Source organism: Lasioglossum baleicum, chromosome 13 (genome assembly GCF_051020765.1).
Source record: "Lasioglossum baleicum chromosome 13, iyLasBale1, whole genome shotgun sequence".
NCBI lineage: Eukaryota > Metazoa > Arthropoda > Insecta > Hymenoptera > Halictidae > Lasioglossum > Lasioglossum baleicum.
The window spans coordinates 7077286-7091600 of NC_134941.1; the positions used below are offsets into that span (position 1 = coordinate 7077286).

A 14315-nucleotide genomic window follows, 5' to 3' on the forward strand; every position below is an offset into this window, starting at 1 on the left:
TTATTTGACTTGCGTTGAAATTAATCGAGTCACTTAGGAGAATTGTGTCACGGAACGGTGTTTCACGCGATAATCCATCGAGAATACTGCGCTTTATTCGATTTTCTGGTCGTTTGAGGCGGTTTCAGTTTAAACTGTTTAGGTGACGTGATCTACGCGTATGCGTGTGTGTGTGTGCACCCTGAAACGAGGAGTATACGTGTATACAACGATATTTGTACTCTTGCAAATGCATCGGGTTTACGATCATATTTATTGACTCCAAGACGGCGGGAAGAAAAATGGCGTTTACATACGACGCACCATTTAATTTTCTTTTAGTCCGCTTCATTCTTTTATATACGCTGGGGATTACAACAAATATACCAGTACTCGAACGAAGAATAAACAAACTTGTCCGAAAAGTATTCTAAATAATTAATTTCTCGTTTACCTCCAGCATTCAATTATAAAAATTGTTGTCTAAATAAATGGTTCTGAGGTTTGCAGTGTTTTGTGTATTGTCTATTAATTTTTGTCATAAATGCATAAAATCCACAGTGAACGAATCAAATACAACGTAGTAAAAATATCAGAAATATTAAAGAGTTTGGTTACAGTATTCAAAACTCAGTAAAATTATTAAGGGAAGATACAGCTTCTGCTTCTTTCAATTGAAGCACAAAACGTTTTTCCAGTTTGACAATGCATTGAAATAAGTTTATGAAATCGAATAAGGTGAGGATAATTTCCTAAAAAATGAAGTACGAAAGTGGAAGTAAAATAGAAGATGTTAATACAGGTTCAGGAGGGAGGGACCGTTTCGCGCGGTTACGGATAGAGTCGAGGGATAGTGTGTTCGCATAAATGTATTCCTGAAATATCGATTCTTTTTTGCACAGGTGAACGTAACCCGTTAAGGTCGGCGGTACTGTCTATATTTTTCGCATAAAAGTCGGGAAATTCTCCGTCCACGGATTCCAAGCTATACGTTCGTCGTCGTCTCCCGAAACACCGAGAAATTTTTCTCAAGTAACGAGGATCCTCTTGATCGGTTTTTTCGTGACGGAAAAATGCTAGCGACATAAATTGGAACGTTCCCCGTGCAATTTCAGCGGCGCGCAAGATTATCGAGCGTTCGTCGTAGTTGCTCGAGGAATTTTAACGTCTTTATAAAAGTCAAGAGGAAGAGGAAAATGTCGTGGCACACTCGGTCAGGGCCTTCTCGCTACTATGCCGGGGGGCTTACCCGAAGGCTGAGGTAATGTCCGGCTAGTATGCATTTAAATGAGTGCATTATCCGTGCATTATCCGGCGTTAAGATCATTTCGGGCGTAGGCCCGTTTTCCGAACTGATTCATGCGTCTACAAGTTGTTACCGAAACCATGATATTTGCGACGTTAGATCCCCCAAAATTGTCCTCCACCTTTCTCCTGTTGATCCTATAGTTGAGGGCTTCTCTAGGTGTTCATGGAAATTCATATTTCCATGGTAGGGGAAATGTGCTGTGAAAGGGGCCATTTTGCTTGACGTACGTTTCTAATAATACATAGCATTATTATAAATAAAAATTGCATTAATTTCAACATGCAGAAACTGCATAGATATGTGTATCCGTTGCATTAATAATTTTAATAACTCCGGAACTTACAAATGCATCAAATCCGCTTTTCAATGATGAAAAGAATATTGCAGTTTACGAAATACAAAAGTGACGCTCGTTTTGTCCGAAAACGTTTTCACCAAAATTTATTTTTCATCTATGAATTCTTCATTTTTAATACCCCTAACTAGGGATGGGATCAAGATCAATATACAGTTATTCGGAAAAATATCGTACTATACGATTTGAACTTTTATGGGAAGCTACAGCAAATTAGTTTACTACAGGATGTGAAAAGAAATTTTTTCAAAAATAACAACTGATCGGAATTGTAGAAAAAATACTAAAAGTTTCATTTTACAACTTCTTTATGTGAGCCTATATTGAAAATTTAACAAACACGTTTTGTAGATCTGTGTCAATTGAACGTATTCTGAAAATTTCGTCAATATCGGACGACGTTGCAATAAGCTACAAACGTTTAAAGATGGTAAAAATTGCAGATTTTCACGATTTTTGGCCTATGTCTAAGAATTCTTACGTCTTTCAATGGCTGTCGTTTTTTCCTGCATCAACCGATTTGGACGAAATTTTCAGACCATGTTCAATTGACACAGATCTACAAAACGTATTTGTTAGTATTTTTTCTACAATTCCGATCAGTTGCTACTTTTTGAAAAAAAATTTTTTCTCATTCTGTAGTAAACAAATTGCTCTAGCTCCCCAAAAAAGTTCAAATTGTATAGTACAATATTAAAAAAGTTATAGTCTTTTTTAGAGCGTCCGAATATTTTTCCGAGAATCCGAATCAATTTCAATAACCAAGTTTCATTTCATGGGTGTTCGATTACTACTTAAAAGCAATGTTTCAATGATTATATTTGAAAAGTATTCATTTTAAACAAACTGATATCGCACCTCGGAATGAGTACTTACAAGTTTCGAAAAGATACTTATAAGTACTTCGATAGGAATCGAATCTTTTACAAGTAGTACCCGAATCTTGGAAATCAGATCTGCAGAGTGGGGTTTTAAGCATTTTATTTATTAAATTCGTAACTATTATATTTAAGAATAGTATTTCATTTACAATAAATGGTGGTAGCCTATTTCTTTTTTTATCCATGATATTTCGTGCTTTTGCATTAAAGGACAGCATAATTGACTTTAAAAGTAAAAAAAATAATCATTAAGAAAATCAGAGAATTCCTAGTAAGTACGACATTCATGAAAGTTTCGAATCTGTTCGACTAAGATTCGAGTATACCTGCAAATATTATTTCCATTTACTAAAGTACTTGTAAAAGGTTCGAAACTATCTGGCATAGGTTCGACTATACTTAGGAGTAGGTACTATTTATATTTTTCGAAGTACTTCTAGAGAGTTGGAATTCAATCAATCAAAGTTCGAACCTGTTTCTGAGGTACTTGATCACATCCTTACCACTAACACACTGTTGTTTTCATCATCCTTCTGCCAAATTGTTAGTCGTAGACCGTATAATAATATCTATCAGGTGTATACTAAAATTTTAGTCTTTTTCCATTTTTATCGGTACGACAACAAACGAAACAAACAAACAAACAAAATAAAATTCAAGAGAAGACTAATAAGAAATGACACGTTACTGCAACCTTGCAATAAATATAAAAAATCCTCGGGTTAAAATTGTCTTACGTAACGCACAACCGCGATAAGGCGTCGATCCAGCTGAATCGAGCCACGCTATCGATCCAGATTTTATGAAATCTTGCAGAAAATTAATCCCTCGACCTCGTATCACCAATTTGTACTTTAGACTCGTGGCAGACAATTCTCGGAATTGCGCGTTGTCGTTTTACTCGGTTTCGCTTGCGCAACCCAGCCGATTTACAGGCAGGATGCCTCGAAGCGAGATTTTGAAAAAGTCAATCGTTAACCCACATCGGGTTCATTGACTCCCGAGTAAAAGTTATCTGGACTCTCGCTGGCGGAGGTCATTGAACCGAGCGTACGGTAATGGCAATGATTTCTGCGATGACGAAAACTGATAAGTTCAGCTTTCAAGTGTAGATAGCGATTTCTGTGGTTCGAAGGAGATTTCTGCACTTAATAAGATGGCTGTCGATAAACTAGAGTGAGGAACTATCGTAGATTCCACATCTAGCACACGCTGTTGTTGCACAATCAACATTATCTTATTTTGCAGCGCGAGAGCGTGGCAATCTTTCGTTAATGAAACAATTGTACCTTGGAAAAATGTACGGTGGACTCTAACCTGGGAATTTATACTTCGATACTGGAGACTATTATCGTTAGGTACAACAAAAACAGTCGATTTCCTTCGTCAATTACGAGATAGAAGTGTTAATTTCGTTCTTCTTCTACTAACTTTCGCGTTCCAACTATTCCCAACAATGCACAGTGATCGATTCCTCGATCCTAGGTGGACAAAATTCAAATTTTTGTGTTCTCTTGTAGTAATAACGCTTTATTTCTCAGAAATCATGACAAGTGTATAAAAACTACATGAACTGAAACGAATTATATCATTTCTTTAAAATGGGGACAAATATAACAATTAATTGTAACGTTTGTGAAAATAACATAAATTAAATATTTTATAGTTTTTGTTTAAATACGTGAATAAACAATACACAAAATGGAAAGAATTAATCTTAACTCATATTTAAAAATTAAATAGAGTTCTACAAAAATATAATACAAAATTACAAAATTATAACAAGGAATGTGCATGACAAAAAGGTATAGATATTCTAAATTATTATAAATTATAATTGTCATATGTCATTCTCGCAGTCTGAAGTGCATATTCTGTAAACTTTCTATCGTCAATTTCAATACCACATGAAATAGTGGCATACTCCATGTCTTTTCTAAAAAATGATATAAATGACTAACGGGCCAAAACGGGTGAACGATATTTAGTATCATTGTTTTGAAATAAGTATTCTTCAAAACTATCAAAGAACCAAGTCCGGCCGAGTCCGGCAAAAGAAGTTATACAATCTGACCTCTTCTTAAATAATATTATTAGTTAACCTGTTGTATATGAGATTTACACGGCAAAATAAAATTATACCGATATGTAAAAATGAAATACTTACCTTCGCTTACACGCTCCATTTTTTAGATAATAATTTAAACAACAAACAAACACGTTATACGATGAAGAAGAATTAGCTTATTTATAGTATTTCGCACAGGCAAAACTTTAGCACCGTATTATCGTCGTAATAACCACGTGCAATCGAAATATTACGCTATATATCGAATGAATTAATGTTCGTGAACAAAATAGAACGGCAGCGAAGATATCTGAAGTTGATCAAATTTACCATTTTGTCCACCTAGAATCGAGGAATCGATCACTGTGCAATGTCCAGGGGAACAGGAATAATTTTATATTTACTTTATTTTCTCTGGTTCTCTGCAAATTCCCACGATTTCGGATAGTAACAGCCAAGATGTAGGAATCTCTGACGATTCTACAAGCAAGCTGCGAGGCATACCGATAAAGTGAGGAATCTCGAAGTTTGCCGAAATCGATGTTCACGCATGATTGATCGGCATCACCGTTTCGTGCGCGTAGGTGCAAGACGGTGTAAAACGGATGCGCCGTGCACAAATACGTGCACGTCGCACACGCCGGCAACTGTACATCTATCTTGTCAATCACGACTGCGAATTAGTTTTGATGGTGCCGGGTTCTCGTGAAACCAACGTGGCGGAAATTATAATTATGCGATGGTTACAGGCCGCGCCAAATCTAGGTGACGCCCACGAACCCGATCCTTTCGGCTAGGATAGCTTAAGCTTCGGCACAGATTAAACACTGTGCGAACACGAACATTATACCAGCAAAATCATTGTTAAAAGCAGTGTCCATCGTAGTTTTCAATACGCAATTTATCTGACAGTTACGTCAGAGTTGCGTCATACATATTTGATAAAAATTTTCATTCCGATTTAAAAATGTATATGTATGTGTATTCGTAAACGTATATCAAACGTTTTATTTATCTATCTCTATTAATTCACCCTTTTTTGGTTCCAATATACCCAGTGCAGTCTTTATTTATTTTCATTAATACTATCGCTTCAACTAGTTCGTGAGTGTTTCTCAACGCAACAAGTACAACCTACGAAAAATATGAATGAATAAACAATTCGGGAGCATAGAATACTTCTGTATAGAAAGGATCGCTTTGTATAAAATCGAATTGTAATAATCACTGAAGCGTGTACAATTGGAAAGAATTCTGGTAAACTGTCCGGCCATTGCATACCGTTTCTACTTATTCATGAGCATGAATGCATGATGCACAGTTGTAGAATGCTGCACGTATAAAAATGTTACTGCGTGCTTTTTCTTTATTCTGTTATAAACAGGTAAATATTATTTGTCGTTGAAGATTAAAAACATTTAACAAAGCACAATATTACGTCTCTTGCAACCGATGCAACTTTTATTTTGCACAAAGGTCCGCAGTTTCAACCACGAACAACGAAACATGTTTCCTTTTTGACAACGCGAGGCTGAATATACCAGAAGCATATTTATCCGGCAAACAAATGCGCGAGAATTCTTTTTCAGAAACAGATTCCTCGATGAACGGAACACGAAACAAAGGTAACGCACAATTATACCGTTTCCTGAAGGAACGACTGCTAATAACGTGGTTAATCAGTGGTCAACTGTGTGCGACCATCGCTTACGTGTCATTGGCATCGAACAAAGCCTAGCCGACACTAATTTCGAGCAGACCACCAGGACAACCGGAACATCCAGCACCTAATGGACATAATATTTCCTGCTGACCGAGCATACTAAGCGCACTCGAGCTTGATGGAATCCGAGATTGGACGCATTTCCCTATGATCAAATGAAAATGAGGATACGCGCATTCCAATTTTTCTTATCATTCCTTTCACACCTTTTCAATTCACTTTCGATACAATATTCAGGCTCTGTCGAACACTCTTTCTCATCAATAATTTCTTTCTTGCTAGACTTTAACTCTTCTGATTACTAAAAATTATTACAGTAAATCCTCTGTAGTCGCCAAAGCCTCGGGGAGGTTCGTTTGCAAAGTTCGTTGACGGACACTATTTTTTTGAGCTTCAAACACCGAGCCGAACGTAGGAAAAGACAGCGTGTGTAAAGAGAGTCCGCGGACCGCGCGCAACCGACTCTCCGCGTCTCTTACTTTCCCATACGCTGTCCTTCCTTGCGCCCGAAACTTTCAACGTCAATTAAACTAGTAAATACAGTTTAAATTATATCGTGTTTGGTATTATTGTAATCAGAAAAATGCAACAAATATATTGGTGAAAGTTTTATAAAAAAATAAGTAATAATAAAAGAATTTTTATATTGGATTGTATATTTGAACTGTGCCGGCGACTGCGACTCTCCGCGTCGCATTAGTAGTGGTTCACACCGATATACTGTAGGAGGATTTGCTGTATATTACTCAAAAAAATTCCTACATTACTATATATATCTTTGTATTTAGTAAATTGCTAAACTCTCAAGGTGCGGGTACATATAATCGATTTTATATACATTATTAAATATTCTCAACTATTCTCAAATGCTCATTCAGTTTCTTCAAATTCATTCCAGTTTTTCTTTTCTTTACAATAATTGAATCGAAATGTAACTGGCAGCGGTCCTACCTAAAATCTAATATAAACTAAAACACAGCAAGGTAGCTACTGACACATAAAAACGATGTAACAGTAAACATTAAAACGTATAAAAGTTCTAAAACATAGAGTTTAAAAATACAAGTAGCATGGAGACTAATTTAATTAAACTAATTTTAATAATAATAATAAATAATTATACTAATTTTAGCAAATGAAACTCGAAGCAAATGAATTCGAAATATTATGTTTACAAAGTGTTTACCTAGCGTAACAACTACTCTTCTCGCGTATGATGACGCATCCAATGATTGTCATAGTTGAACGATCGCCGCAGCAAGCTCAATGGGGAATATGGTCCCGCAGCCACTGCATTTTGATACTTACAATTCACTACACATGCAACTATGCAAATTATATATAAAGCGAGACGCGATCAAAGGAAGCAGAAACTGGGAAAACAGGTTTACGTGCATGTTTGCATTGGCCACAACACGTGTACGCGCATTGTACACGTGTTTCAAGCTCTGTGAGCACGAGTAGATCAATGACGCTCTCTATGTTGATTCAACTATCTAACCCCAACTACTTGCTCTGTAACTATTGCTCAACTCCAGATTCCATGGCGCATTTCCTCCGGATACGAAGAGATGCGGTGCCCTCCGTCCCTTCAATGTGTTTATGACAACAGTTATGGTTTAATGAACCGGTGCAATCGAACAAAGAAACCATACGGAATTAATTCAATATTTATTGAAACATTTCTTCAATATTTGCAAAAGTCTGAGAATTTCTCAAGAAATTGTGCAGAAACGACAGCAGTGTCATTCATAATTCAACTTTTCGAAATTTATATAATGGAACAACTTCCTCTCAAATTATTATTTAAGAGACAATTATCGAGCTTCTGCCTTGCCCATCTCATTCGTATAAACGATTAGGATCCCTAATCAGTATTATTAGTTGATGATAAAATTTGCACCTGACGATTTCAGAACGAATAAATCAATATTCAAAATTGTTACAACTATAACAATTATACTTATTGAACTGTTATACTGTAACGATACCTACTTTGAATGCTATATCGTTCGAACTGCTAAATAAATTAATGTATTAATTTCTTAAAAAAACATCACTTTAGCGAGACTTCGTAATCTTACAATAGAATATACAGTTAGGAGCAAATCTGATCACACACACTTTAAATCAGAATAACTTTTTTATGAATGGACCAATTTTCATTACCAATGGACCGACTTCAATTTCTCTGTAAGGCTAGAAGAATTAGTTTAGTAAATGACGTGTAAAAAATATGTAAAAAACAATAGTAAAAATTGATTTTTACAACTTTTTTAGCTGGGCCAATAACGAAAATTTAAAAGATGTATTTGGTCCACTCGTATAAATTATATACGTTCTGAAAATTTCATTGAAATTGGTCGATTGGTTTACTGGTTTATTGATTTATTGGTATTATGATTGATTTATTGGTTAAAAATTGCAATTTTTACCACTTGTGATCGTTTATAACTCGTAAACAAATTAACCAATTTCAATGAAATTTTCAGAACGTATATAATTTATACGAGTTGGTCAAACACATCTTTTAAATTTTCGTTATTGGCCCAGCTAAAAAAGTTGTAAAAATCAATTTTTACTATTGTTTTTCACAATTCCGACCAAATGCATTTTTTCAATATATTTCTACACATCATTTACTAAACTGATTCTTCTAGCCTTACAGAGAAACTGAAGTTCTTTGATCCATTCATAAAATAGTTATTCTGATTTAAAGTGTGTGTAATTAGTTTTGCTCCTAACTGTAATCTATACAGTAGTATAAATTTACACAGAAAGGTCACAAATGCTATTATTTTAATAGGAATTATGTTCCTTCGCTGAGCAGATCACCTTACATTGGAAAAACGTATGACGTCCGCAATCAGTATATGTATCCTAGTTTTTACCGTTGTTATTACCGCTATCACCCTTTGTGTTCTCTCTAAAATTTCGTTGTTACATTTGTCGTTCACAGCTGTTGCGCCCGTGATTCTCTCGCAAGCTGTGTATCGTCGGAGTGAATTCACGTGAAATCGACCACGTGTCGTATAGCATTTGGCCTCGGGAACGACGAGCAAGACGATTTTGCATAATGGAACGTCAAAGAACGGAGTCACTGGCGCCCCGGCGCATCAGTAACGCATGATCAACCGCCTAACATGCTGTAAACACATTTTCAGGGACGGTCAGAACACGGTTGCACTCGCTGCTATTTCGTTTATCTACTTACGACCCCGTCGGAACAACTTTGCTTCTATCGGGGTACCCCGGCATACCGGGAACCATTACCGAATCGCCTAACTCGCATTTTCCGACAGCTTTATCCGAGACCAGAGTCAACTAACGAACGCATCTAATCCGAAATCATGCTAACCTTCATAAATCACCGGACAGGTATGTCGGTGATCGACAAACTTTAGATCATTCAGTTAACATGACAAATCTACAGTTCAAATTCTTCTTTTTGTTCTTTTTTAAAAGGGGTTTCCGGCTTTTCCGAAAATAGCCCGTGCAAATACCTTCTGCCAAAATTAAGACTCCAATTGATCTTTGTTATAATCTAAACAGAAGTCACTTTATTCAATTTCTGAACTGTTGTAATTCTTTTAAAACAGTAGAACTACCTGATGACTCAAACTGACCAAGTTCATATTTTTTATTATGATCTAAACATTACATTCTGTTCGTATTTCTGTAATTATGTTTCATTATTAGACTGCGTATTTTCTGCATTTATGACAAAAATGAGTAGCTGTAATTTACCATAGCAAAAATATTAAAAAATTTACACATACTATTATATTATTTTCAACCTGCTAACCATAATAGGGAAGAAAATAAATTGCTAGTTCACTCTAATTCGTTGCAATTCAAGTAAGAAATTTTTATTTTGCATAAAGATCCGCAGTGTATTCATTATAATCTACACTGGGAATTTTTACAAAACAGTAGAACCAAGCACGTCTATAAATCCGACAATGCTAAGAGGATTGTGCTAGCAGGTTACGAAATTTTTGTAAGATCGATGTGGTCGACTTTATCAGTAGTATGTAACCCTTTAAAACAGACGAAAATTTTAAGATCGCGATTAATGTTATGTCGTATTCATACGTGTTCGAAATTCTTGTTGGCGTTGAACAATATATTGATTTTGGAACAGCAGGATTCACGTGGCCACGGGGATGGTCAATTTTCGTAGCACGGACGTTCAATGATTTCTTGTTTTATAGCTCGTGTTTTATACGATATGCCGTTGAGGGGCCACCAGTTGCTTGGCCAGCATTCGAGTAAAATGGCGACAGAAGTGGTAAATTTCCGGATTCGTACTTGCTACTGTAAGGACTGGCTGGAGTTCGGGCGGGAACACTCGTGTGTATATCGGGTTTACGGGTGGATGTAGAAGAAGGAAAGGAAGCCTTAGGGAAGTTGTTATCTGGAGTAATGGGTTCCGGTTCCTGTGTCGTTTCCTGCCCTCCATCCGTCATCCCGCAGCTCTCTCGCTCTCTCTCTATCTCTCTCTGGCGAGTACCTCCACGATTTCTCAGCCCTCTGTATATATATATATATATACGCTGCCGGTCAAAAGTATGGAACCCGGGCTCTGTGATTATGTGTGCGCCGTACACAGCCCTGCAGAATTTCCAGGACACTTCGCGATGAAACAAACTTAAGGAGCTGCAGACTTTCCGGTAAAAAAATAAATCGACTTTTCGAATTGGTACATTTTATTAACACAACCCTCCTAGAACGCCGTGCCAATTTTAAACGTAAAAACATTGGAAGAATTCAAAGATACTCTTATATGATTATCAACCTATCGAACGTATTAAGAAAATAATCAAATTTTTATTTCACTCCAGAAATATTTTATATTGCATAAAGATCATCAGCCTACTTATGACAAACCCTAATGTGAATGATGTATTTTTGGTTTTCAGGGGATGATTTTGTAAGAAAATTCTCTTACAGAAAAAATGTCGGAATATATTTTTACATGTTCCAGGGCCACGTTCATGTGTTGAATTTGGAGATAACCCCTATATTGGTACCAAAATAAACCATTTGGAAGCTTCAGTATTTAAGATATCTAGCCTAAAGAGCCATCTTGAAATGAACATCATCCAGTTACCAATGTAAGTCTCAAGGGGTTGATTAACTTTTGGGGATGTTTGTATGGCAAAGGGATGAGAAATAGTGAAATGAGCGGCAATAAATTGAATAGTGTCAGGATTTTCCGAAGCGTCGGATTGGCCCGCAAAAGGATTAGCAATATCGCACTTTATGCAGGTCAATTGGATGGCGCTGACGGACATGCGAAGCGTGAAGGAGATTCAGGTTGAAATGGAAATGGGCGTCGTGGTAGGGAAACCACCAACGCCACCACCGTTGCTAAATGGGCTCCGAGCGGGTTACCCAACTGTTGCGCCTTCATCAGAAATTTATGCAGAATCCTGGGTTAACCGTCCCGGCCAATCAGCTTTGTAACTGAGCTAACGTCGTATCGGCGGGGAACGAAACCGAGAGAGGCCCTGATTTAGTAAAACGGCCTTTAATATTTTGCACCTTCGGTGCCCTGACACGCGCTCAACCTTCGACCTGCTGCCGCGACGGCGAAACTTCACACCTTTGGATTAATCCTAGCAGTGAACAGCTCCTTATTTTTCATTGCGTCGAAAACCCACGAAAACATTCAACCGACTTGACTTCTTTTTAGCAATTGGAAGCATCAAATTACTAACGAGTGGGAATGGGATCAAGTTCAATACGTACTCGCGAATCCGAGTCAATTTCAATAACCAAGTTTCATTTCATGGGTTTCGATTACTACTTAAAAGCAATAATAAAGGAGGGATTTTTATCGATCGCAATTTTAAGTTTGAAATAGTAATATTTTTCGAAACGTTTTATGCCTTACAAACATAATATTCAGTGTAGAATTTGAACGAACCGTTGCGCCGCGAAAAATATTAATATTTTAAAAGCAATAATGTTTCAATGATCATATTTGAAAAGTATTCATTTTATACAAACTGATATCGAACCTCGGAATGAGTACTCGAGAAGAATGAGTTTCGAAAAGATACTTATAAGTACTTCGATGTTGAAAGGAATCGAATCTTTCACAAGTAGTACTCGAATCTTGGAAATCAGAACTGCATAGTGGGTTTCAAGCACTTTCTTTATTAAATTCTTAAATATTTAAGAATAATATTTCCGATAGATTATGAAATTATAGTTATACATGTTGAATTAAATTATGCATTAGAGGACAACATAATTAATTTTAAAGGTGAAAAAAAAGAATGATTGGAAAAATCAGAGAATTTCCAGTACGATATTCATAAAAATTTCGAGTCTGTTCGACCAAGATTCGAATATACTTGCAAGTATTATTTCCGTTTACCAAAGTACTTGTAAAAGGTTCAAAACTGTCTGGCATAGGTTCGAGTATACTTAGGAGTACTATTTCTGTTTTTCGAAGTACTTATAGAGAGTTCGAATTCAATCAATCAAAGTTCGAACCTGTTTGCGAGGAACTTGATCCCATCCCTACTAACGACATGCAAAAATGATTTCGAAGAACAGGATGTAGACCAGGTGTCTCGTTCAAATTTATCTCAATGTCCAGCAGGAGCTGTAGCTAACTTTATCAGTCTGTCAGTTATATACCGATAAGATTAATCAAGATTATCATTGAATTAATCTTATCAGCAGTCATTAAACTCTCGCTGAAGAATTGTATGAAATAATATACTTCTTTTCCGTAGCTCTTCTGCGACGTTGCTGCGATAGGAGTACTATACTTCACGAATGTTTCATCATCTGTGTGCCATGCGCCGAATTCTGGTGTTATCGTCGATGCATCGAGCCAGTGATTTTCGTTCTTTGATTAATTGCCGTAGTGATAAAAATTATTTTTACAAGATAAAAGACTGATGGAAAATTCGAAGATCATTCAGCTGTATACACGTTCATGTGTTTGGTCATGGAATGTTCTTAATAAAAGAGTAATTTACGAAAAGTCAACAATTCGTGCGATGTTTAAAATGTTCTATTCTACTTGGTTTGAGTAGATTACGATCTGTACCTAAGAAAGAAGAAGAAGTGTGTTTTTTGAAAGTTGCTTCATCGAGACCATAGAAGTTTACAGATTCGTTCGCCTAATTTTTCAGCGGAGAAAATCAGTTTTGCACGACTTACCGACTAGAGCCAGAATCACGGTAAGGAGAGACGTCGCCGGGAAGGTTACCGATAAGTTCATCTCCAGCATTTGAAGCAAGTCCACTGAAACAAAGTAAAAAGAAGTATATGTCACATGAAAAAAATTGATTGTTGGTTCCTGGGATCGAATGCGATCTCAACAATTCATTCAGTATTAGTTAAATATCATGTAGTTAAACATTACAATAATATGACAACATGTAACACCGTGACCGGTCCACAGTGGGAAAAATGGCCATTCTAGGTGGAAAAAAATCCTATACATCAGATGCGGTTAGTGATGTCAACGTATGTGTTGTAAAGAGATCTCAATCTTTAAGTTTACAACTCTTTGAGTTGACAAAAGAACAAAAAAATTTGTATGTGATGTTTGTAGTAACTGAATACCTATGTGTCATGTAAACAGATTAATAAAAAAATACGTTTTAATTATTATTGTTGCTCAATTGAATTCTTAGGTACGACTTAGGCTATAGGTGGTACAACTTAAGAAACCGGTTACTTTAGTCGTACCGATGTAAGTTTTTAAAGATTTAGTTTATTTTACGTGAAAGCATATAGATTTTCTAATTTCGTTATAATAAATAACAACAATATTAACACAAGTTTTGAAGAACACATTTAATTTCCATTTATTTGATAAATTCTAAGTTTTATACGGTTTTTTTCTTAAGGGGTACGACTTGAGCAATCTTACCCTACCAGTCACAAGGTAGAATGGAGACAAAAGTCTTGATCTGGCGACTCTGGGTTATGGTGTGCTCGATCACATCGATCGATATAATCAATTCTCG

General features: G+C 36.3%; 1 protein-coding gene across 6 annotated transcripts in view; it reads right to left on the minus strand.

The window, feature by feature from the left end:
* The window catches only part of LOC143215329 (membralin), a 114038-nt gene that overhangs the window by 75020 nt on the left and 24703 nt on the right, over positions 1 to 14315 (minus strand). For 5 of the 6 annotated variants that reach the window (XM_076437399.1, XM_076437395.1, XM_076437396.1 and 2 more), the window contains exon 9: positions 13501 to 13584. In XM_076437399.1, the coding sequence (XP_076293514.1) occupies positions 13501 to 13584 (84 nt within the window). The remainder of the gene's footprint in view (positions 1 to 13500; positions 13585 to 14315) is intronic. The other variant, XM_076437398.1, reaches the window with a different exon arrangement.